The sequence below is a fragment of the Podarcis vaucheri genome, assembly GCF_965113315.1.
Source record: "Podarcis vaucheri genome assembly, chromosome: 4".
Taxonomy (NCBI): domain Eukaryota; kingdom Metazoa; phylum Chordata; class Lepidosauria; order Squamata; family Lacertidae; genus Podarcis; species Podarcis vaucheri.
The window spans coordinates 14,471,012-14,496,319 of record NC_138762.1 but is presented as its reverse complement, the minus strand read 5'-3'; the positions used below and the strand labels follow the sequence as shown (position 1 = coordinate 14,496,319).

At 43.4% G+C, this 25,308-nt stretch overlaps 1 protein-coding gene across 29 annotated transcripts in view; it reads left to right on the top strand.

Moving 5' to 3' along the window:
- The window catches only part of DLG2 (discs large MAGUK scaffold protein 2), a 921,944-nt gene that overhangs the window by 489,885 nt on the left and 406,751 nt on the right, over positions 1–25,308 (top strand). Inside the window, exon 1 of one of the 29 annotated variants that reach the window (XM_082219069.1) lies at positions 19,765–20,176. The exons of 27 other annotated variants lie outside the window; for them this stretch is intronic. In XM_082219069.1, the coding sequence (XP_082075195.1) occupies positions 20,099–20,176 (78 nt within the window). In that variant the 5' untranslated portion in view covers positions 19,765–20,098. Of the gene's footprint in view, positions 1–19,764; positions 20,177–25,308 lie in introns of those variants that run through there. One more of the 29 variants, XM_082219071.1, reaches the window with a different exon arrangement.

The following is a 25,308-nucleotide window of genomic DNA, read 5'->3' as shown; positions in this document are numbered from 1 at the left end:
ACTTGTGTGTGTGTGTGTGTGTGTGTGTGTGTGTGAGTGATGAGATTTAGATAGCTTCCTGCCCTGTGAGATGTCCAGTTCAAGGAAGGGCACAACCCAGCAGGGGTTTATCCTGTACAAGCCTCCTGGAAATGAGTAGTTGTGTTGGTGTTCAGGAGTGATGATTACAGTGATGATCAGGCACTTGTCCATGAGAGGTTCCTCTTAGACATACTCCGGATGTCCCTATTTGATGAAAGCTCCTTTGGGACATCATTGTCTCAATTTCATCCTTCCTTCTTCCGCAAAGTGAAGGAAAAGCGCTATAATGACCACCTACTGGCAGCAGGGCAATCACATTTCAATTGCAGCTCTATCCTGCCCTCTTGCAAAACTTCAGGGTGGTGAGCAGCCACATAAAACCTTTTAAAAGCAATACAGAAAAATCATTCAAATGGCTGGCTACTCAGGAAAATTTTGAGTCGTATCAGCATAAAAAGGACTTCAAGAGGTGCCTGAAAGCCAAAAGTTGAGGATGCCTGTCAAATCTCTGCAGCGATCATGCTCCACACCATGGTGCCAGCAACTCAAAATGCCAGGCTTCCAAATGAATCCAGCTGGGCCACTGTAACTCAGAGCTTTCCAAACTGTGTGTCACGACACATTAGTGTGTCGGCTGCAGTGTATAGGTGTGTCACTTGAAAGCTCTTATAAAGGGATGGTTTAACTGCCCGTTTGCTAGTAAAGCTGAAGTACTGCGTCGCGAACTATGCAGAATTAGATAAATTAACAGGAAGGATTCGAAACCTGCGGGACCAGAGATTCTTAGAAGACTGAATATATGAATTATTTGAAAAGCAATTTAATGAACAGATTACACTAGTAGGACTGCAAGAAGTTCTGTAAGGAGGTCTATTTGAAATATTGCAAGAAAGACTATGAAGAGAACCATTAGTTAATGATAATTAAGAGTAATAGAGAAATTAAGAAATGCAGAATAAGTGATAAAGAACGGAAAATCATCAGAGGTGGTTGATGGATGTCTAAAATATTGTATAAGATAAGAAGTCATGTTAAATGAATGTTGGAAATGATATGTAAAAAAAACCCAATAAAAATGTGTGTGTGTGTGTGTGTGTGTGTGTGTGTGTGTATAATTACTGTGTCACGAAATGATGCATGTCTAAAAAGTACGTCACCAACCTGAAAAGTTTGGAAAGCTCTGCTGCAACTCTTTAGTTCAGCATGTGTGCCATTCTAGTGTTTTTTCTATCATTTTGTAGCATGATGTCTACTAACAGTGGTCCCTCTGGATGCGAACGGGATCTGTTCTGGAGCCCCGTTCGCATCCTAAAGCGAACGCAACCTGTGTCTGTGAGTCTGCGCATGCACAGGTTGAGATTTGCCGCGTCTTTTCATGCGCATGACGTCATTTTGAGCATGTGCGAGCGGCGAAACCTGGAAGTAATGTGTTCTGTTACTTCTGTATATGTGTATGTTGGCATCCGTCTGTCTCAGGAGACAATGGAGCAGTTTGGTTTTGGGGGTAAACTCACACTGTTGCAAGGTTGCAGCGTCTGCTGTGGCTGTACAGATTGATATGGGAAAGACGTGTTTTGTTGCAGCTGGGGCAGATGAAGGCGTCCGGTTGGGCTAATGCAGATGCACCATGGCATTTCTTCTCTCTGCGCTCCCCAAGCGGTCATTCCTCCTCTGGTCACTGCTATGGATTCAGAACCTGCCTGTCTTTCTCCAGGCACTGCAGTTGTTTGCAAGCAATTTTCACACAGCAGGGTTGATGTTGCCAGCCTTTATGTCCCTGTGTTTGCACAGACAGTCCTGTATTCAATCCTGGCTCCTCCAGTTAAAATGATGTGCTAGCAGCCGACTGGTAGAGCTGCTGACAGAGTGGAAACTACTAGGCTAGATGAACAAATAGCCTGCCTTTCCTTTCCAGAAGGCCACTTTCTATGACTTTTTGGAGCAATCAGCAGGAAATATTATTTAGCTTCATGCCACGAAAAGCTGTTGATTTTGAATATTAAACCACTGTTACTCAGTAGTAGATCAGACTTTTATTTTTCTCTAGACTTGTTGACAATCCTAACACGCACAGTTACTGTTGCTGCTGTTCACCCCTTCCTCACAAAATGAGAATTATTCACCTTTGCCTCCGATCCCATATTCTTTAAACATAACTATTTCAGGCAGCAGATTATAATGTGGTGTTGCAATTTTTCAGGCCGCAGATGTTCCCTTCAAGGAAAACACTTCCAGTGGGACGTGCAGGGAGCAAACTCTTGCAATCAAAACAAAAGTAACCATCCCTAAATCCATGTATACAATTTTGCTGAAAGGCTCTGAATTGTCCCTCAAGTGATAACACTCTCACTAAGCTTATAAGCTCCATAGCTCGGCTACTTCTGTGTCTGCTGGCTGCACTGCACTGTTAAACATTTTTCGACAGAAAAAAATTGCTTCACCAGATATCAGCAGCATCATTTTTTTACTTACAAGGCTGTATTTTTGTGAATGGCACCAATTTCTTTACAATAGCACAGCCATTTAATGGTATGTGCCAGAGGTTTTTATTTTCTTCCTTATGGGGCTGTAACAATGTAGTGTACGCAGCAGTTTACCTGTTTAGTTAACCCAGATTCTGAAAATGTGAGATGGGTCATCTTTCTTGGCTGTCAGATTGGGAACCCCAAGAGGCAAGGGTTATTGTAGAGGTGGGGTCCTCATTGTGTATCCCTCTCCTTTTTTAAGACATTGTATTACACAGTCTTATGCTATTGTTTATTGCTCTGTTTTCCTGATGTACATTCCCTGCCCTCGATATATGCATTCCATTGTGCAAGCCACTCAGAGGATTTGGTTGGGCCTTATAGTGGTGTAAATAAATATATCTTGAAAATAAGAAAAAAGAAGCCAGAGTAACTATAAGCTGCTCCCTGACTTCCATCTCTGTAGTGGAGTCTTTTGACAAAGATTAGAGGGTCAACTTGAGGGGGTATAGCTTAGTGGTAGAGCATACCATCCTACTTTTTTGAATCCGAAACCGGAACACGTGTCTTCTAGGAGGTGCTCCGGGCATGTCATGTGACCCATGCCACACTCTAGCCCAGAGGTTGGAAGGGTTCACTCCAGCAGAGGTCTCTCTGTGGGTCGGATTGCGTGCACTTGTGCGCCCGCGATTTCCAGTGTCCGCGTCTGCACAGATGCGATTTCCAGCACCGCGGAAGCGAGTCCCTGTGCTGCGCTGCGCATGGGGACTCACCAAGTGGGCAGCTCTGTTGGGACGTGGCTCATGGGCCAGTTAAATGACCCCCTTGGCCCACTTGTGGCCCCTGGGCCTTAGGTTGCCAACCCCTGCTCTAGCCCCCCCCAACCACTTTTTGGGAGCTAGAGAGTGGCCTTAGAGCATGTGATATTGTGGCACCAAAAATGGCCACCAAGATCTTGCATGAAAAAATGAGACGTCCATTTTTTTTTTTCCTGGGGCACTTGGCAGGTCAGGTAGAACACATCCTTTTCAGGTGGAAGGTCCCAGTTTCTACCACTAGTATCTCAAGTTTAAAAAGAAACGGGTAGCAGGTGACTTGGAAGGCCTCTACCCCAGGCCCTGGGGCAGGTGTAGCCAATGTGTTGCCCTCAATATGTTGTTGGAATATAATTCCCATCAGCCCCAGCCAGTATGGCCAATGACCAGGATTAGTGGTGATTGTAGTCCAGCAACATCTGGAGATGTTGCCTCCCATGCCCTAGGAAGTTGCTGTCTATCAAAGTAGGTCTTATAGGACTAGATAGACACACCGTCTGACCTGGTATAAGGCAGTACCCAGCGTTGCCATTAGTATCTCCTTCCAGTAAGTGGGAGGCGTAAAGCTATGAAGAAATTTGCTGTCGTTATGGTGGGCAGAGGGTAGTGGAAGCAGGACTGGTGTGCATTGCAGGGAACATGAAACCTGCTTCAAATATTCCTCTCCGTGGGTGTCAGGCATCCAGGGCCAGGGATAATAACAGGTTTTGCCATTAACATAGCACTTACTTTCTGCTTAGGAGTTAATGGTATCCATCCATTTGTACGTGCAAAGATAAATGTTCATAAATGAGCTGGATTTTGTGGCAAGCAGTGCAGTGGCCAAGTTTGCTGTCGATGCCAAATTGGGCAGGGTGGTAAAGAACAAAAAGCAATTCATGTGCTGCTCCGAAAGGCTCTCTCCAAACTGGGCAAATTGGAATTGAAATGGAAAACGTGGCTCAATCTAAGCCAGTGCATTTGGGTTTTGTGGGGCTTTCTGGCCCCAATGTGCTTCACTTAATGAGTAAGCAATGTTGTTGGCGTCCATCTGTCTTGAGAGACAATGGCTGAAGTCAAACCACTGCATTAGCAGCACTGAAGTGACCTGAGTGCAAGGCTGGGCAATGTGTGTGGAGGTCGTGGGCTGCCCAGATGACAGGACTTCATATACACACTTGTGGGTCTGATCTGGGATGTTGGAGAATTGGTAGTGTGTTATAGGCTGCATTGATCTTACAATAAGCAGAGTGAGGCAACCTTCTCAAGCAGCTGATTTGAAGTGTCGTGAAAGGTCATGGAATTGATAGTGATGGAATTTATTGTTGTTGTTATTGCCAAGGCAGGCGAGAGGTGCTTGTGGAATCTTCCACCTCACAGCCTTCTCTTAAAGGTAAAGGGACCCCTGACCATCAGGTCCAGTCGCGGACGACTCTGGGGTTGCAGCGCTCATCTCGCTTTATTGGCCGAGGGAGCCGGCATACAGCTTCCGGGTCATGTGGCCAGCATGACTAAGCCGCTTCTGGCAAACCAGAGTAGCGCACGGAAACACCGTTTAACTTCCCGCCGGAGCGGTACCTATTTATCTACTTGCACTTTGAGGTGCTTTCGAACTGCTAGGTTGGCAGGAGCAGGGACTGAGCAACGGGAGCTCACCCCGTCGCGGGGATTCGAACTGCCGACCTTCTGATTGGCAAGTCCTAGGCTCTGTGGTTTAACCCACAGCGCCACCCGTGTCCCTCACAGCCTTCTCTTACATGCTGTATATTTTGGAAAGATGCTTGTCTGCTTTGCATTTGGACATTTCTTAAGATATTGTAGTAAAATAATAATAATAATTGCATGGTGGTTCCTGTAATCAGGGAGCAGGTTTTCTTTATGTTTGTATAGAACTCGAAAGCGTTTTGAATCGAGGCGTTCAAAACTGCCCTGATTTCCGCCACTGATTTCAAAACTGCATTGACTTTCTTCTTTGGTTTCTTAAAATTCCCAACCAAAACTAAGGACAAGACTTCTCATTGTTCTGTATGTGTTATTCTTTAGTAGGTATTGTTTGCCAGTTTCCAAACAATAGCTGTATTCGACCCTAAGAATCTAAAAGGGCTAAAAGACATATAGTTCAGCAAAACAATTTCAAACTTTTCCACCAGGTCAGGAAACCCTAAGCCAAGTAAACAGTTGTGTGTAGAACGAGAGAAACAGAATGGATGGGATTTGTTTCAAATGGATTTGTGTAATAAAAAATAGTTACTTCTACAGTAATTTCTCTCCCCCCTGCCCAGGCTAGAATGAAGTACTATATTTAATTTACCTTCCTGTCAGGAACAGTGTGCTATCGTATTTGGCTTCCTCTTTAATCCCTAATTAAAGAGGCTTCTGTGATGGATCTCAGATGTTGTAGCAGGTAAGTAGCAATTAAATACATGACTGATTAGCACAGTGGAATATCTTGGGACCCTCAGTGTGAAAATGGAGCTAGGCTCAGTTGAACAGTTGAAATCAATAGGAGAACTTGCACAAGGTCTCTCCCTCTCTTTCTCTGTTAATTTGACTCCTTTGGGATTGTGGAGGGCAATTTGGATTAATCATCCGCAAAGTCAGAGCAGGATAAAATTCTTCTTCTTCTTCTTTTGCCTGTGTGGTGGAAGCGAATGCGTCAACCTTCTAGTTGCATTGCGGTTGTGTTGTACAGTACATGCTTCATGAATGAAAGGAGAAGTAGAGTATAGTGCATGTTGAAATATAGAAATAGTTCAAGCCATAGTGGGAAACCATGTGAATCAGCCAGGGTGAGATTTGAGTTTGCATGCCCTCTCCTTTTTTTGCTGCTGGTGTTGGGAGGAAGGGATTTGGAAAAATCCGCCATTAGTTTTAAACAAGCCACAGTTCCCTGTTGAATCCAGACTTTGGGAACTGTGATTTGTTTAAATGCTGGTTGATAAGTGTGGGATGTAAAGGTGCAGTCAAGTGCAACATTCCGACAGAGGACTAACGGCCTCCGTGTTCTAACCGGTTGCTGTGACAACCAGTTTGTCGGTTGCTGGTAGTTTTGAAAGATAGCTGCTCAGTTGCAGTCACCTCAGGACCAACTTCCCTCTGGTATAGTTTATTTGCTTGTTATGTAACCTAAGCCTGCCTTCAGGTACAGTTCTGTAAACCTGAATGAATCTGAGAGTAAAATAGTTTTATATTAACATGAATCAGATTCGTGTGTGTATTCTTTAAGAAGGATTCAAAGGGATCTTTAACCAGGAAGGCATTTTTATTAGTAGAACTCAGACGAGTCAGCAACAAGCTGATTGCTGCATAAACTTATACAGTGGTACCTAGAATCATAGAGTGCTAAAATGTTGAGGTTATAGAAAAAAGGGGACTACAGCTGTAAAAGATTAAGTAAAAGAAAAGAACAAGGGAAAATTAGATAAAATTAAGGGGGAGGATTTGCTGAAATAAATTTGGAAATTGGGATGCAGAAAGGGGAGGTATGTGGAAGTCGGCGAAGTAAGGTTTAAGAAAAAAGGATTCGAAATTATACATGTTTGTTTATGTGTTTGTATGTTTGTATTGTGTATTGTTTGTGTTTATATAAATTGTGAAAAACCAATAATTTTTTTATAAAAAATAATAATAATAGAATCATAGAATCATAGAGTTGGAATAGACCACAAGGGCCATCGAGTCCAACCCCTTGCCAAGTAGGAAACACCATCAGAGCACTCCTGACATATGGTTGTCAAGCCTCTGCTTAAAGACCTCCAAAGAAGGAGACTCCACCACACTCCTTGGCAGCAAATTCCACTGTCAAACAGCTCTTACTGTCAGGAAGTTCTTCCTAATGTTTAGGTGGAATCTTCTTTCTTGTAGTTTGGAGCCATTGCTCTGTGTCCGCTTCTCTGGAGCAGCAGAAAACAACCACCTCAGGTTACATACGCTTCAGGTTACATACGCTTCAGGTTACAGACTCCGCTAACCCAGAAATAGTGCTTCAGGTTAAGAACTTTGCTTCAGGATGATAACAGAAATCGGGCTCCAGCGGCGCGGCAGCAGCAGGAGGCCCCATTACCTAAAGTGGTGCTTCAGGTTAAGAACAGTTTCAGGTTAAGAACCGACCTCCGGAATGAATTAAGTGCTTAACCTGAGGCACCACTGTAAAGGGGATTGTTTAACTCTGCTAAAGTAAACCTTCCCACAATAAGAACAAGCCAGGATCAAACTGGTTTCGGATCCAGATATGTTCTGAAACCATAATTTAATACAGTCATACCTCATGTTACGTTTGCTTCATGGTACATTTTCTCAGGTTGCGTCCCGCGGCGACCCGGAAGTACCGGAAAGGGTTACTTCCAGGTTTTGCCACTCGCAGATGCGCAAACACACAAAATGACGTCACGCGCATGTGCAGAAGTGGCGAATTGCGACCCGTCCGTGCGCAGATGTGCCACTGCGGGTTGTGTTCTATTCATGTTGCCAATGGGCCTCCGGAACGGATCCCATGTGCAACCAGAGGTACCACTGTACAAGAGATGGGCGAACAAACCCCCAAATGAACTCTCCATTGGAGTCCCAGATAAACCAATTAGTTTTTGGAAACAATCTTGAAACAAATTATTCGTTTCCTGTGCCAATCCTGGGGTCTTAAGGATTCAACACCACCTTCCTATCAGCTACCCAAATACCCTCCCTATCAATCCTTTTCTTTACCTTCTAGCAGGGTTGGCAAGGCTGGCAAGATTAGAGAGCAGGAAGAAGGAAGATTGTTTCTCTCTCTCCTCTCTGCCCTTGTTGTCCGCATGTGCTTTGCCCTATGGCAGGACTGACAGAGCAGTAGCACCTAGAAGTTTGAGTCTTCTCAGTGGCCACTACTATTGTGCATGGTGGAGTAAAAGGAAGAAAAATGGCCTTCAGCCTGCAATCTGTACCACCATCCTCGCTGGAAAGCAGGAAAAGAGAAGGGTAGGGAGGGTGCTGGGAAGCTCAAACTAGAAGGAGCCCTTTTCTGAGTCAGATATTGTTCTGAGCTACCGCATAGATTGCAAAGAGAATACAGAGGATGCGTGTGGCGATCTTTGAAATCTTGACTCTCCTTTGGAGAATGCTTTCAGGAACCTCAAAAGTTTGTTTCCAAGCCAGTAGTCCTGCAGTTGTCCATTAGAAAGTAGTCCTGCAGCACCCATAGTTTAAGCAAACCGCAGTTCCCTGAGTTTGGATGTTACATGGAACTGTTGAGCTTCCATGCTCCTCTTTCTGGTATATGAAAGAGGAGACGAATAGGGAGCACGAGGTTTGCTGTGACTCATGCAGTAGGAAATCATAGTTTATTGTTGCTGTATGAACTAAGTCATGGAGTTAGATCTGTCAAAGACATTTGTGGCTTCCCAGTTAAGTTCATTTCTGTCTCTTATTTCCTAACACACCTAAATTGGAGAGAAGTCATTTTCCAGTAGAACTGAATTTGTGAAGGAAATGTGAATTACTTTGGAAGTACTTTGTGAAAATGTGAAATACTTTGGAAGATTTTTTTTTTTTTTTTTTTGCATGGAGATGTGAGTTAAAATTTACCAAAGAAATCTTTCCAAATCCTCTCTGATTCATTTCTGCTCTTGTTCTGTTAAAATGTAGCAATTGCAGCATATTTAAAAGATTACACATTTTGAAATGCTTCCCTCGCACAATCAAGTGGTCCCAAAATTTATTTTTTAACTGAGTAGTAATAATGAATGATGATGGTCCTTGACGGTTCTAAACTGGAGCTAAATGAGATGTGAGGAGAGATGGCTGGTTTTAACTCTGGGAAAGAGGAAGAAGTTGAGTCACTGTAGATGTTTTAATACTGTCAATCTACAGAGGTTCTGCAGCATCTTTGAAAATATCCATGAAGTCATGGACTCCTAGAATTATAGAGTCATCTAGTCCAACCCCCTGCAATGCAGGAATCAGAGCTAAAGAATCCCTGTAAGAAGGCCATCCAACCTCTGTTTAAAAATCTCCAAGGAAGGAGAGTCCACCACCTTCCAATAGCCACTCTATAAACCTCAAGTAGTTTCCAGTGGTGTTTCTTGGCTCATGGTAAGTCTTCCATCAGCAGAACAGGGAGGGAAGAAATTTTATGTGATTCTCCTTGCAGCCCCTGTGCTCTAATAAATTTGCTTTGTTTGGTCCCACAACCCTCTGGAACAGATTGGGGGGGGGGGCGGTGAGGCTGCAAGGTGGAGGGTGAATTGCTGAAAATTGCTTCCCTCTTCGAGTGACCTGCTGGACCCAACTAAGGATGTAGCAAGGCGCTGATTTATATTCCAACCCATGTTGGTCACTGTGGCGATCACACAGGGTCCCCGGACGTTTCACCATCTATTGATCCCTGTGCCACCACTTTATTTCTTGCTGCCCCTACCCAGGCCCTACCTGGATATTGGAACATAAACTTTTGTTTATTTATTGCAGTTTAACAAGCGATGTAATAAACAATATCGGTCAGTTACAATCATGGGGTGCCTATCCAGACCTATAACTTCCGCTACCTGTTCTCACTCACTAAACCACCTCTCAGATATTTACCTATCTTCCTAGCCCCTAACTATTCGTGACTCAGCTTATTTTGCTACACTAACTCAACCTACCCACAGACTCTATCCCAATTCACTCCCACTCCAACCAACCACCCAACTCCCAACGAACTCCTCCCTTCGCCCCTCCCAGAGCTGGTTTTATAGTCCCTCTGACTCCACCCCCTTGGGTAACCTGTTTAACTCTTTCACCTCCAGCACTCTCATATGTTAACGTCACATTCACATGTAGTACCGTTTCTATTCTGCTGCAGTTCAGATTCCAGCAAAGACATTACTTGGCTTCCTCTCTGCTGTAGTGAATTATGTTATTATTTTGTTATTCGACACCATTCAACACAAAGGAAATGCAGTGCAAATGGCAGTGCAGGGGTGAGTAATCAATTATATATTGCTGGTGGAGTGAAATAATAATAATAATAATAATAATAATAATAATAATAATAATAATAATAATAATTTATTTATACCCCGCCCATCTGGCTGAGTTTCCCCAGCCACTCTGGGCGGCTCCCAATCAGTGTTAAAAACTGTACAGCGTTACATATTAAAAACTTCCCTGAACAGGGCTGCCTTAAGATGTCTTCTGAATGTCAGGTAATTATTTATCTCTTTGACATCTGATGGGAGGGCGTTCCACAGGGCGGGCGCCACTACCGAGAAGGCCCTCTGTCTGGTTCCCTGTAGCCTCACTTCTCGCAATGAGGGAACCGCCAGAAGGCCCTCGGCGCTGGATCTCAGTGTCCGGGCTGAACGATGGGGGTGGAGACGCTCCTTCAGGTATACAGGACCGAAAGCAGCACCAATTGTGAATGCCAATCTTATTTGTTGGAATAATTGTCATTCCAGACATGGGATGGACAAGAGGACACTGGCAATTTCCATGCCCATTTTCATCAGAATTCTCTGGCATCCCTAGACACAACCTGGCATTCCCCATTGAGATGTAGGGAAAATGTCTTGTATGATGTGGTCCTAATTTTTCAGTCCAAAGTTGCTTGGTAGAAGGGGATTGTGGGAAGTGTACACAGAGTGCTAGGATTGCGAGGACCTTGTGCTAATGAGGGATGAAGCAAATTGCTGGTTCCTGTTTGGATGCTTGAAAGGAAGACTTCTTCTTCTCTCTTGTTCCTTGTGCGTAAGTTCAGCAGATGGCTACATGCTGTGGTCAAGAGCAGGAAAGGGATAAGGAGAACGTGACTGCTTCTTGGACTTAAAAAAAAGAGAAAAGAATGCTGTATCTCTTTCCAAATTGGCAGACATGTCTGTTGCCCATGTCTCTAAAGAAATGGTAACTTTATTGCGGGGAGAGAAAAGGCACTTCATTGCACTGCTTAAGTTAGTTGCATTTACCGTATTTTTCGCTCTATAAGACGCACCAGACCATAAGACGCACCTAGTTTTTGGAGGAGGAAAACAAGAAAAAAAATATTCTGAATCTCAGAAGCCAGAACAGCGAGAGGGAGCAGCCTGCATTCACTCCATAACACACACACACATTTCCTCTTACTTTTTAGGAAGGAAAAAGTGAGTCTTATAGAGCAAAAAATACGGTAGTTCCCGTAGTAATCAATTGGAGGTAAATTTAGTCACGACTAGGGTGCATTCAGATGTGGTTATTGTTGTGTTAGTTTTTCCTGGTGTTTCTTTCCTGTTTCCCAATGCTCCATTCACACTGCAGTATCTGTTGTGTTGCGGAACTGTAGCTTTTTGACCAATATACCAGCATGCCACATTGAATTTTGTTCGCACCATTGGGCATGGTGTGGCAAAACAGATGTCATTGGACAACACTGAAAATTCTTTGCCCTTTCCTCACTTGCATGCTTCTGTTCCCCCATGATAACAGCAAACAGGGGTGCCAACTTGTATAAAATATTGGGGGGCCCAGGTAAACCCCACCTGCATAATCAATCATGTGATGCAGTGCACACACACCTTTGAATGGCAATGCCCATCAACTTTTGGGGGTCCCAGCCCCCTCGAATATTTTATTGAGGGGCTAAAGGGACCTTGGCCCCTGGCAGTTGGCTCCTATTTCAGCAGGAAAGAACCGCATGCCAGGATACCACCCCAAATTTTGTGGCATAGCTTCTCTGATTTTATGGATTAAGGATGCTGCAAACAGATATGTTCTGGAATCAAATAACACCGAAATGAGCACTAAACATGCATTATATTCAGCTAGTTTTTTGGAAGTGGCTTTTACATCATTTGAAAGCTCAAATACAAGCAGGAATTAACAGCTATGTTAATGTGTCCTGAATCCCATTGATTTCAATGGGAACTAACCTAGGGTGGATCCAACCAATTGCATCTCCCACTTCCATTCTGTAACCTAGAACGTCTCACCACCAGAGAGCCCATCATTCGGCCCCAAAGGCTCCCAGTTTGAAGCAGGGTATCCCTGATGCTGTCCTGTATGTTTCAAAATGTGGCGTTCCTTGTGGGTGTTGTAGTGTAAGGAGCACAGTTATTTATGCATCCATTATTCCGTAGCACTTAGGAAGCAGCAACTTTCCCTCATAAATCAGAAATATATTCAATAGCCTGTCTGCCTCCCCACAGTAAAGCACTGTATTGCTCAGTGTGCGGCCTCATAAAATGTTTCTCTGCAAATATTCACCCTCCCTGGTGAGGTTTGGACCAGCTGTTTTTGGAGACCAGATGAGCAGTTCTGCTCAGCTGCATGCTAATTAAAGCTGAGACTTTATTGAATTTTTGCATTTCAAGCCCTGGATGGATAATGCCTACTCTCTGCACCAGCATTTGAGCACTGATAAGGGGTGTGTATGACCTATATGAGGCATGGTCTTCTATTTCCATGTGAGAAAGTGGAGCAGCTCTCTTTTTTTTAAAAAAAAATAATATTTATTAAAAGTTTAAGGATTAAAGAAAAAAGTAAAAAAGAAAGAGAGAAGATAGACAATACAAATCAATACATTACAATACACATAAAAAAGCAAAAGACACAATACATCAAAACAAAAACAAAAGCAAAAACAATTAAAAACACATCCAATATTTCCATATCTTTGTCTTTCATTAACTTGTTTCATCGACCTCCTCACACCTCCCTTTTTGTGTTCTAGTTATTAATTAATTCAGCAAATCCTTTCCACCTTTCACTGTTTTCTGTCATTTAATTATCTTAATTTATTTTAACCTTATCTTACCATTAAAACCCTAAAACTTATTTATACTTAACTCCTTATAACATTGCTACTAAAGCCATATAATTTCATTCCAACATTTTTCTAACACTCATTAATTTTGCAACATTTTTCTAAATAATTTTTTTAAAAACTTTTTTCCAATTTTCTTCCACCCCACCGTCTCTTCATCCTGGTCCCGGATTCTGTCAGTCCTTCCTATCAATACCATATGGTCCATCAACCTGGTGACCTTCTGTCCGAGGCTCTTAACTCTCTTCCATGTCCCTTCTGCAGATCTTCTTCATATTTATACATGCACTTTACTTTATCTTCTGCTGATCTTGTTCTTAATTTCCTTCCTTTGTCACTGAGGAGTAGATCTCGGGGAAACTCCAACCTAACAATGTTGGAGCAGCTCTCAAATCGTGCTCTCCGAGTTGTGGCAAACTAACACACACACAAATGAATGAAAGCATCAGTGAGAGAGAATGGGAGTTTGGAAACTTGGTCCAAGAGCACAAATTTGCTAATTCAAAATCTTCCTTGGCACTTTTTTTTTCCACCCTCAAAGTGTGTTGTTCTTCCTCCAAAAATCAATTTTATACAATGAAATATAGCAGGTGCTGGCAACATGACCAACCAATTCAGGATCCAGGAAGGATGCATTTAGTCAAAGGACAAATCTGTCAGCAAATCTATTGACAAATCTTTCCAATAATCTAGTACAGAGTTTGGGAAACTTCTGGTCTCCCAACTTTGAATCCAACAACATATTGAAGGCCAGGGGTTCTCCATCTTTGTTCTACAATGGCCAACAGCATTGTAACCTTCTGTGCCTGCTTGATCGTATATCGCATGGGGTTTGTAGTTCATGCATTCCAGTGTACTATTTGTGATTATTGGAGTTTAAAATTGTACCCAACCTCTTGGTTTTTTTGATAAACAGGTCTGAGCATAGACAAGAACCACAATGTGCTATAAAACTTCCCAGGGGACAATCCTGAAGCCCTTCGTTGCAGTGAATCACATTAAAATCAATGAGATAAATTCTCCCGGTGGAGAACTGACCATTATTTTGTAAGCTGGAACGGCTTAAGATCATTAAAGTCAACTTGTGCCTGCTCCATTAACTTAACTCCAGCAAAATTACTGCAAGAATGACTGCACACCATTGTATCAATCAAACCCAGTTCTTACTACTAATACAATGTACATGAAGAACATATGGGACTATAAACAGCTTAACAGCAGCATTCGTTAGAAAGTATGCGTGGTTTTATAACCATAATTAAAACAATAGATACGTTGGACACCTGTTTAAACCAGAATGTTTTCAATAACACTCTGATACTATACTTGGTTGCCTTTCCTAGCGCTGCTTAATCCACGTAAATCAAGCAGAACTTGGAAGCAGAGGAGCCAACTGTAAATCAAATGACTGCATGTCAGACTTACAAATCCACTTTAAATTTTGTCTCTTATATGGGACATGAAGTATTTGATGATCAGCCTTTATTGCAAATGGGTTGTCGCTTGAAATATAGCCTAATTCTTCCAACGGGAAGGAACTATACGTGATCGTTCAGGAATTAGCTGAGACCCATAGAATCTAGTACTGTAGTCTTCGTGTTCTTACAGCTATTTTGAGTTTAATAAACATTTCACATTTGTCATCTCAATAATTCTTGCATTAAGATGCAAAGTAGGTAAGAATTGTTGTGGTTGTTGTTATGCCAAGCTTAATTTTGTGAGTTTCAGTGTTTATGTCAAAATTTGTTCTGTTCTCAGAATTTGATAAATGGCTTGACTTATTTCCAATCCAGTTCAAATCTGACTCCCATAACCACCCTTGAGGGCAAATATATACATTTATGTACTATGTGTTGGAATTGCTACAGCAGGGATTGTTCAGTTTGTAACTTAAGGGTTAATTCTGTTCATAGCATTAGCCCAAGGGCGTGCATGTGGAGGTGTTGCTTAGCAGCCAGTGAGATTGGATTTATCTCTGGTGAGGTAGCACACGCTCTGATTGGCCGTATCGTTCTGAGGTAGTTTCCCTACGTTTGTTTTTCACTGCGTGTTCTCCTGCTATGTACAAGGCCTGAACTAAGAAAAACATCACCCCTCCATTTATTTTTCCCCAAATAAAACACGTTAAGTTTGCTTGATAAAATGTTATCAGGATTTATTTTCTTTCTGGATTCCATCTATGTTTTTAAGTGACTTTGCTGCCGTAGTGCTCCTGGAAACAATGCCGTGCGATCATTTACAATAATTTCCAGAGACATTTCTTCCAGCTCCGCTTTGAAACTTGGAGGTGGCAGTATACTTTTTAGCTGCTCTGTAAAAGCTTTTACTAAAATAAATAAATAATAATAATAATAAAGATAGAGAAGAAGCTCTTAGAACAACTTCATATTACAAACATATTACAGCAATCCAACCTGCCTCAGTTTGGTGTTCTGCAGATGTTTTCAACTACAGGTCCCATCAGCCCCAGCCAGCATGGTAAGGAAAGATGGGACTTGGAGTCCAACAGTATCTAGAGGGCACCAAGTTTTGAAATGCTGCTGTAAGCTAACTAGGTAAAGGTAAAGGGACCCCTGACCATTAGGTCCAGTTGTGGCCGACTCTGGGGTTGCGGTGCTCATCTCACTTTATTGGCCGAGGGAGCCAGCGTACAGCTTCTGGGTCATGTGGCCAGCATGACTAAGCCGCTTCTGGCAAACCAGAGCAGCGCATGGAAATGCCGTTTACCTTCCCGCTGGAGTGGTACCTATTTATCTACTTGTGCTTTGAGGTGCTTTCGAACTGCTAGGTTGGCAGGATCAGGGACCGAGGAACGGGAGCTCACCCCGTTGCGGGGATTTGAACCACCGAACTTCTGATCGGCAAGTCCTAGGCTCTGTGGTTTAACCCACAGCGCAAGTAATCCCCTCCCAAATATCCATCCCCTCCTCATCTCTCAGGTGGGTTTTGCCCCTTCCCACTCCTCACAAAAGGGGACATTTTGATCAACCCTGTTTCAGTAATGTTGTCAAATGCTAAACACTCATTGACTATCAGCTCTTGGAAATAAAATATCATTGGATATCAAATTCAGGCAAAAATTAGAGAATATTCATTTGGCCAGAAGGCAGTGGGAGAAAGTTAGAGGTCTGGAATACATAAATGAAAATTACAGCAGGGACTAAATATATTTTAGCTCTGCAATTCTGCTATATGAATTAATTGTTAAAATAGCCTTTGCAACTCAAAGGTTTAGGCTTAATTGCTCCCTTCTTTAGAGGACTAGCCATTTTTTGATCATTAACTGGTGTACCTCTGACAAACACATCCATGGCTGACGGTGGAGGTTAGGTGGCTCCAAACCCTGATGGCTATATTCTACCTTCACTGTTGGAGGCAGTAGTTTCTGAATACCATTTCCTGGGAATTATGAATGGGGAAAGTTGCTGTTGCACTCAGGTCCTTCTTGTTGTCTGGTTGGCAACTATGAGAATGGGATGCTGAACTAGAGGAGTCATTGGCCTGATCCAGAAGGTGGTTACTGTTATTGTTATTGTTGTTGTTGTTTTGTTTTAATTTATTGCCTGCTCTTCACCCTCAACATCCCAGGGTGGATTACATCAATTCAAAATACAACTTTTAAAAAATACTCCCTTATGTGCCATCTATTGTACCCTGTTATTGTTTTCTTGTGGCTTAGAATTGCATGGTTGAACCAGATATCAAATTTATCCTCGGGAACAGAGCGCTGGCAGCGTCACCACCTGGGGTTTGGGTGAAGCTATTCCTTAACAAGCAAAGTTTAACTCCCTGCCTAAAGCAGAGGCACCTGAATCTATTTCTGCTGCTTTAAATATAGTGGCAATATTAAAAATGAAAGGGGCTGACAGTTGCATTGCTAATGGTATAGACTGGGTCACATGGTGTTTGCTGAATGGAGTATGGGCATCCATTTATTTCGTGGAGCAGGTCCTCAGAATTCTGGCACAAGAAGTGGAGATCTATTGTAGGAAGAAGCCAAATGACTTCGTATTTTCCATGTATGCATTTTGTTACAGCCTTTGGTCATAATCATCTACAAATCCTGTTGAACACACCTTGCAGGTTTTGACTTTAGGTGACCTCTTGTTTCTAGTGAAGAGTCCTGTATAAAAATAGCCTTCCCTCTGCTCCTGTTGCCCATTGATGTGATTTGGCCATTGCGTACTTCAAGGTCCTTGTAGCACTGAAACTGAGCGTGATCTTCATTCCTGTGTGAAATCACACATTGCATCTAAGAGTGTCACTTGTCTTCAGCTAGGACAGCTTGTAATGTTCCATGTCGGAGGCACGTTTGGTTATAGCTGTAATATTAAAAAGAAGACAAAGAAATGAAGTACCAATCCCTCTTTGAAAAGATAGGAAGGAAAAGAGGGAATATATATATATTCTCCTGGTGCAGCACTGTTTATTTGGGAATCGTAGTCAATAGAGTGGTTCTTCTCCAGCAAAAAAACCAAATGGATGGTTTACAAAAGCAGCAACAGTAGCTAAACACATAGTGTGGCAAAATCAGAAAGGAAAGTGCATACCCAACTTTAGGCACAGGGAGTTCATGGACCTGGTGAAGGCTGGCCCTTCCATTGGGCAAAATGAGGCAGCTGCCTCAGGTGGCAGATGCTGAGGGATGGTAGTCAGGGGTTGGAGTATGTAGCCACTTCTGGAAACAAGTTTAGCACTCATTTCTGTGTTATCAACAAATGGATTTTTTCCCCTGGAATCAAGTAACAAGCAAATAAACTTGTGCTATATTTTTAAAAATAATTTTTATTAATGATTTTCTTGTTTACAAAAGTACGTGCCACTTTTTCAGGTTGTGTTTTCTACAGATCAGTTACATTCGTTGTGAGACGTTAGTGTTGCATACAGTCTAAGGTTGGGAAGAGAAGAGAAGAGGGGGTTGCATGGCGTGTGGTATATTTCTGAAGTCATGCTTTTATGTCATGTGGAGGCTCAAACAAAATTTGCAAATCAGCAGTGAGGGGAACATCAGGAAAATGGGATAAATTGCCATGTGAATACATCCCAGCTATGTTTGTGGTTAAGGTTAGGGATTCCTCCCCAACTGCTACCCACAATTATGTGGGGTGCTTTGAATACTTCTAGCCTAGGAACATCTAGCCTGGCATGATCACATGACCATGCAATGTTGCTACCCTTAAGAAGAGCTCTGCTGGATCACACCCAAAACCCTTCCTAGTCCAGTTTCCTATTGTCAAAGTGATGTCCCAAGTGAAGCCCGCAAGCATTCTCCCTATCTGTGATTCCTAGCAACTTATATTCAGAGGGTTACTGCCTCCAGAATGCATATACACCCCTCCATCTTTTTTGGAGTCACACTTGCTTTGGCCCCAACTCCCATTATGAAGGTTCCGCAGAGTTCTACTTCTGCATCACTTTTCTGGCAGGGGATGAGGGCATCAAGTTGACCTCTGGAGATAAGGAGACCACTGTGCCCAACACTGCCACTAGGTCGTGTAAGGACTGGAGCCTGGACCCCCACAGGCACCTGCTCCTGAGGAGCCAGAAGTTGCCCATTGCACATCACCAGTCCAGCCGCGCACCCCAGGAATGCGGCTATAGAATGGATGCTTGTCAACATCCATAGTGCTTAGTTATTATTCTCTTTAACGGCTGCTCTCTGAAGCTGTATAGTCTGCAAGGTGAGAAGTGAAGCTGACAAGGGAATTTGAATATTTCAGTTAGGGTTGAGGGAGAAATTTGATTCAGTTTGCACATCAGGGTGGACCAAACCTAATTTACACCCTCCGAAAATGATGCACATACTGAAACACAGCCATCCTTCAAAATGTGCAGGTTTCTGAATTTTGCAAGGCAGTTATCTAGTAATGTGCATACACTAGGGTCAAGTTCGCATTTTAAAAAGGCATACCTTTGTGAAAATAACATTAAATTCTGGGGAAATTGCTTGCAAATATGAGTACATTAGGAAAAATTGCAGGGAAGAAATTCACACTAAAATGATTGTGAATTTTATATTTCACAGACTGATGTGAAGAACTGAACTTAAGATTAGGGGGTGGGGTGGGGAGAAACTGTAAGACATCGCCAGATCCACCCACCCCTTATACTAGCCTGTGTTCACCATTCTCCCTCTCTTACACACTTTTAAAGAAAAAAAATCAAACTCTTGTGACCATGGACCACCTGTTTTTTAGGGTGCAAATGAGAAGGTGCTTGGCAGGGAAATCATTCTGGAAGATGAGCACAAAGAAAAAAATGTTGGGAGGAGCGACAAGCAGCTCTGGACCCCAATGTGTGGGCATGGCCTTATGGGGGATGGGTGTTAATAGTTTTCCCCAGGGGAGAGCTAGAAGACTGGGAGTGACTTGGAAGCAGCTGAATCTCCCTAGCGAGTAGGGAGAAAGGTTGGGCAGGATTGGTTTGCAGGAGTTTGGCCAAGTGACAGTGTCGTGGTTATGTTTGTGCGTTAAACAACTACTCTCCTGGGCCTTTGAGACCTGGACAAGCTATGGAAAGATTAAAAAAATAATCTTCATGTACTTCATTCTCACTGCAACATCACATATCCAGGAGGTTCCCCCCCTCTCTCTTTGAGCTGTTCTGATTCTTAGCTGCATAACTCAGAAACAGAAGCAAGGAGTTAAATTTCAGCAGGCGAGAGAAGCAGGAGGTGAGTGCTGTGCTTCACTAGTTTACTGCGGCTCCTTTCATGCACTCTCTCTCACACACATGTAGTTTGTGGTGTCACTGCTAAAGAACTGCAGACAGACACTTAGCAGTCTGGATGTGAGCTGGATGCAAAGATTCCTCACCCAAGACCTCCTGCGGGCAGTATGTAAATATACCTGCCTGCTGGTCACACACTAGAACCTTATTCCCCTCCCTTCACTTCTTCCCTCCTCCTCCCCCCTCCTCCCCACCACAGTCAGCTACTAGAACTGAATAAAGACCCGACAAAAGCGGCAGTAGCAAAACAGTGAAAAGACCTGAGCCGTTGCCACTATTGCCTCTGAGCTCCGGTGGAAGTTTATTGTCGGTGTGGCTGGAAAAAACCCTCGCTGCCTACGATGCTGGCTTCGATCTGGTATGCGAAGAAGCTGGGACGCAGGTTTGTCCATAACGCCAGGAAAGCAAAGGCAGAGAAGGTATGTTGCTACCAAAGGGAAGGAGCCTCTCTGCTGGTACCCGCGGGTCTCTCGGTGTCCTGTGCTGTGTCTGATTGTGCCAGTCGAAAACACGACCTGCTTAACAGTGTAATGTGATTAATTCAAGGAACGCACTGCGACTCCTGTGTTTATTTATTTCTTCACCCATGTCATCCTCTCCTTCCCTGGCTGGTCTCGTTTAAATCCTCAGCAGGTGATTTCTTTTGAAAGTCTTTTGTAGGACCTTTTTTTCTTTTTGGACAAAATAATCTGCTGTGCATCTGGCCTTTGTATGTGTTGACACTCAGGGGTGGTGGGGATTCGGGGGGGAGAGTATGCTGCTAAACTTGTTGCAGTTCTACACTATAAGGCACGAATGCATCCGGTGCTTCTTAAATAAGTGACTCTGTTTTTCTTCCTTTGCATGATTTATCAGAGGATATCTGCCCTTGTTTTGATGCCACATGTGCATGTGAAATAAGTCAGTGGAGAGCCTTGTGTCTGACACTTGTATTTCTCGATACTTGTTGCAGTAATGTAGTGCAGTTGTGATACACCTCTTTAAAGGGCTAGTAGCTAGGATTACCAAACCGAACAAAACCCACAAGCCACCCCTTTGACCTTACTTGCCTAATTTATCTAACATGCACTGTTATATTATTTATACTTCACCTCTGCCGCTTGTCCAGCACCCTCCCGTACCAGAATGTGTGATGCCTTTGTGTTAAATGATACATTTTTCAGCAATCAACCTTAGTGGTGGGGTTTTGTTTCAGATCTGTCCCTTAAGGACAGCACTTAGTGATTTCAAATTTATGGTCCTGACAACGGGCAGGAAAAAGAGGAATGAAGATTGTTTTCGATTTTGGAGGGGAGATGGCCATGGGCTCTGCAGAGTTCTACGGTATCGGCTAAATGACATGATCCCTTTTCCCAGAGTGGGATGGTTGATGTTCTGAAGAACTCTTAAGCCTTGGGTTAAGGAGGTGAGGGAGAGAGTCAGAAGTATAAAGGTGTATTGTGAGCACCTTCGCTGCTGAGATATGTCAACTCCCAGGGTTTCTATGGTCTTTGATGTATCAAAAGAATTTGTCCGGTTATTTCTTTGGTATTCCTTTTGTGTTGGGCAACCTGATAGGCAGACCCTGCACACAATTGCTCATTCACCTGGCCGGAATAAATTTTCCATGATCCAGAGCAACCATAGAAGGTGATTTATGAGGAATGTGAGTCCAAGGTATGGTGGCATCTTTGAGTTTTTGCTAGTGAAGAATTGTATAGTGCGAGAAGTGCGAGAGATTTATTCTTCTTCATTTTTTAAAATGTTGCATGCTGATGGGTCCTCCCTCACTACCACCCTGGACAGAGCAGGATTATTTCTAAAATTCTGTTTGCTGGTTTATAGTGTGATACCACTACCTGAACCACTACAGCAATGCACTCAGGAGAGTAAGTCTTATGAAGTCAGACCAGCAGTTCAATTGCCCCAGTGTGCAGTCTCTAAAAATGGCAAGTAGCCAGGGTGCACTTAAGCTATTAAAAAGTGCCTTACTGGATCACACCCAAATGCTATCTTGCCCATTTCTAGCAGTAGCCAGCCAGATACCCTTAAAGCCCACAGCAGGGATGTGAAGGAAACAGTCCCTCCCACCATTCTGTGACTATGCCCAGCACCTGGAAGCTCCATCATGGCTGGTAGCCCCATTGATACATACATCCTTAATGAATGAATTGAGGAAGGGCCACAGCTCCGTGGCAGCACATCGGCTTTTCATGCAGAAGGTGCAAGGTTCAATCCCCAGCATATCCAGGTAGGGGGTAGGGCTATGAATGTTTAAGTCTCAAATGCTGTCATTCAGCGTAGACGATATTAAGCTAGATTCAGGTAGGTAGCCGTGCTGGTCTGACGCAGTTTGGGGGGTGGTGTTAAAAAAATTAAAATTAAAAAATAGTACCACCTTAGAGACCAACTAAGTTTGTTCTAGGTATGATCTTCCGTGTGCATGCACACTTCTTCAGATACGAAGCTAGGCAGACCCAAGGTCTGATTTAAGCATCTTCCCATGTTCCTGTGAATGGTCCAATCCCCTTTTTGAAAGAAAGTAATGAGAAGCAACACTTCCTCTCCTTATTCCTGGGTCTGTTGACAACTACTTTTACTGAATGACCCAGAGTTTGTGTGTGTGTGTGTGTGTGTGTGTGTGAGAGAGAGAGAGAGAGAGAGAGAGAGAGAATATTATTCTTCCTATTCATTCTTCCCACCCCATTCAGAATTTTGTAAACGTCTTGCCCTCCCTAGAGCAGTGGGCATTGATAACATACCTTTTATGTTGTTCCCAGCTCCAGGCATTCTGAAGCAGACAGATGCCTCAAGTATAATGATGCACCTCCTTGGCAAATAGCCATTGATATTCTCTCCCTGCCACTCCCACACACAAACATTGCATGAAGCACTTTCTTTGTGCACTCTGCTTTGCAGCCCTTGTTCCATTTACCACTTCTCCTTCTCCCTTTTCTTTCTTTTCTTTCAAACAGAAATGCTTCTGCTTGTTTTGGAAGCCAGCTTACATGACAGTGTGCATGCACAGAAGAGAGAAGGCAATGAAAAGAGGCTAATAAGGGGGGGAGAGAGGCACACATCAACAATCTCCATCACTTTTGAAAGAAAGGCCCTTTCTCCATCTATCTCCCAAATGGGAATCTATCTGAGACTGACAGCCACATTCCATGCCCTTCTGATATTAGCCATGCGAAACTGAACAAACTTGTGTTGTGTGATTTTGCTTTTTATTTTTTTGCAGCAAGTTCATAGAATTCTAGTGAGCAAATCTAATAAAAAGAGACATTTCCCTTGTGGTCTAGCAACATGCGATATGAAAACGTTTTTTGAAATTGCATCCCTGTGAAATGAACGTCTTTTCTACCACCACCAACACATCTCTCCACTTTTTAAGATGTCATTGATGCTTATATATGTTATTTTTTCCCCTGTCCTATGAGATCTCCCAGAACAAATATTGGAGTTTGCAGCGTTCAGGATGTAGTTGGAAAGGTACAGGCAAGTAAAAGAAATGAGCAATAATATAAAGAGCCTTTTCTCCCCTGGCGATTGAGAGACTAGCAGATTTATAACGAGGATTAGACAAATCAGTGGAGGATAAGGCTATCAACAGCTACTCATCTGGGGTAAGAGGCATATTTCTGAATACCAGTTGCTGGAAACCACAGGAGGGGAAAGTGCTTTTGCATCCATGTCCTACTTGGCGCTGTGGGTTAAACCACAGAGCCTAGGACTTGCTGATCAGAAGGTCGGCGGTTCGAATCCCCATGATGGGGTGAGCTCCTGTTGCCCGGTCCCTGCTCCTGCCCACCTAGCAGTTCAAAAGCATGTCAAAGTGCAAGTAGATAAATAGGTACCGCTCCGGTGGGAAGGTAAATTGTGTTTCCGTGCGCTGCTCTGGTTCACCAGAAGCGGCTTAGTCATGACACGGAAGCTGTACGCCGGCTCCCTCAGTCAATAAAGCGAGATGAGCGCCGCAACCCCAGAGTCGGCCACGACTGGACCTAATGGTCAGGGGCCCCTTTACCTTTACCTTTACCTACTTTGTGGGCTTCCCATAAGCATCTGATTGGCACTGTGAGAACTGCATGCTAGACTATATGGGGCATTGGCCTGATCCAGCAGAGGTGCTCTTACATTTGCTGGATCAGACCAAGGATTCATCAGGTAGCTTCTTAGGCACTTATCATGGCATGAGCTTACGCTACACTGGAACCGGCCTGTTGGTCTCTCAACTCTTCATTCTCTATTATTATTATTATTATTATTATTAATAATAATAATAATAATAATAATAATAATTTACTTCCTGCCCCTTTCCCAATGTGTCCTGGATTTTGAAATCCATTATTTTTTTCCTGGGAGATCTTATATGCTGCATGGAAACCAACAATGTCTAAATGTTGGAGAGGGGTACAGTGGTACCTTGGGTTCAGAACTTAATTCGTTCTGGAAGTCCATTCTTAACCTGAAACTGTTCTTAATCTGAGGTACCACTTTAGCTAATGGGGCCTCCCACTGCCGCCATGCGATTTCTGTTCCCATCCTGAAGCAAAGTTCTTAACCCGAGGTACTATTTCTGGGTTAGCGGAGTCTGTAACCTGAAGCGTTTGTAACCTGAAGCATCTGTAACCCGAGGTACCACTGTATTGATGATTTTTTTTGGGGGGTGTTCATTTTCTAGAGTGACACTTTCAAGTATGGTTTAATATTTTCCTCTACTAAACTGCTAGGAAAATGTCTGTTCTTGGATGTGGTCGTAAGAATTCTGTGAACTACTGCAGCAGGAGCAGAGATTATTAGCGTGGGACATGCATTGCATGCAGAAGATTCAAACCCTGGCATCTTCAGTTAAGGATTAGGCAGTAGGAAAGATCTCTCTGTCTAAGCCCCTGCTAGTCAACATGGTGATAATCCTATAGAGCAGCTTCCTATGTTCCTAAGTCATTGCATATATCATGTAACACAGTGGTGGGGAACATTTTTCACCCTGGAGGCTGCAATCCATTCGGACAGACTTTTGAGGGCCACATAGCCATAGTGGGCCAAGTTGGAGGGAAAAGTGAGCAGAGCAACACATGCTAATTTTGCTTTTGTAGAATAGAAGAAGAGTTTCAATTTCATATCCTTCTTTATCACTACCTGAAGGAGTCTCAAAGCAGCTAACATTCTCCTTTCCCTTCCTTCCCCACAACAAACACTCTGTGAGGTGAGTGGGGCTGAGAGACTTCAGAGAAGTGTGACTGGCCCAAGGTCACCCAGCAGCTGCATGTGGAGGAGCGGAGATGCGAACCCGGTTCACCAGATTACGAGTCCACCGCTCTTAACCACTACACCACACTGTTGTTTCTACATGCACTCAACATGCCCCTCTGTCTCTTCCATTCAGTCAAACAAACGAGCAAGAGCCATCACCAGAGTTCCAAGGACCACATCCCAGGTAGGCAAAAGTGCTTGAGGTGTGAAAGAGGGTCAGTAAGGAGTGTGGCCTGGAGAAAGTTTTGAGGGCCACACAGGGAAGCTTGGAGGGTGACATTTCAACCCACCCCTGTTATGAAACAAGTGCATTCAA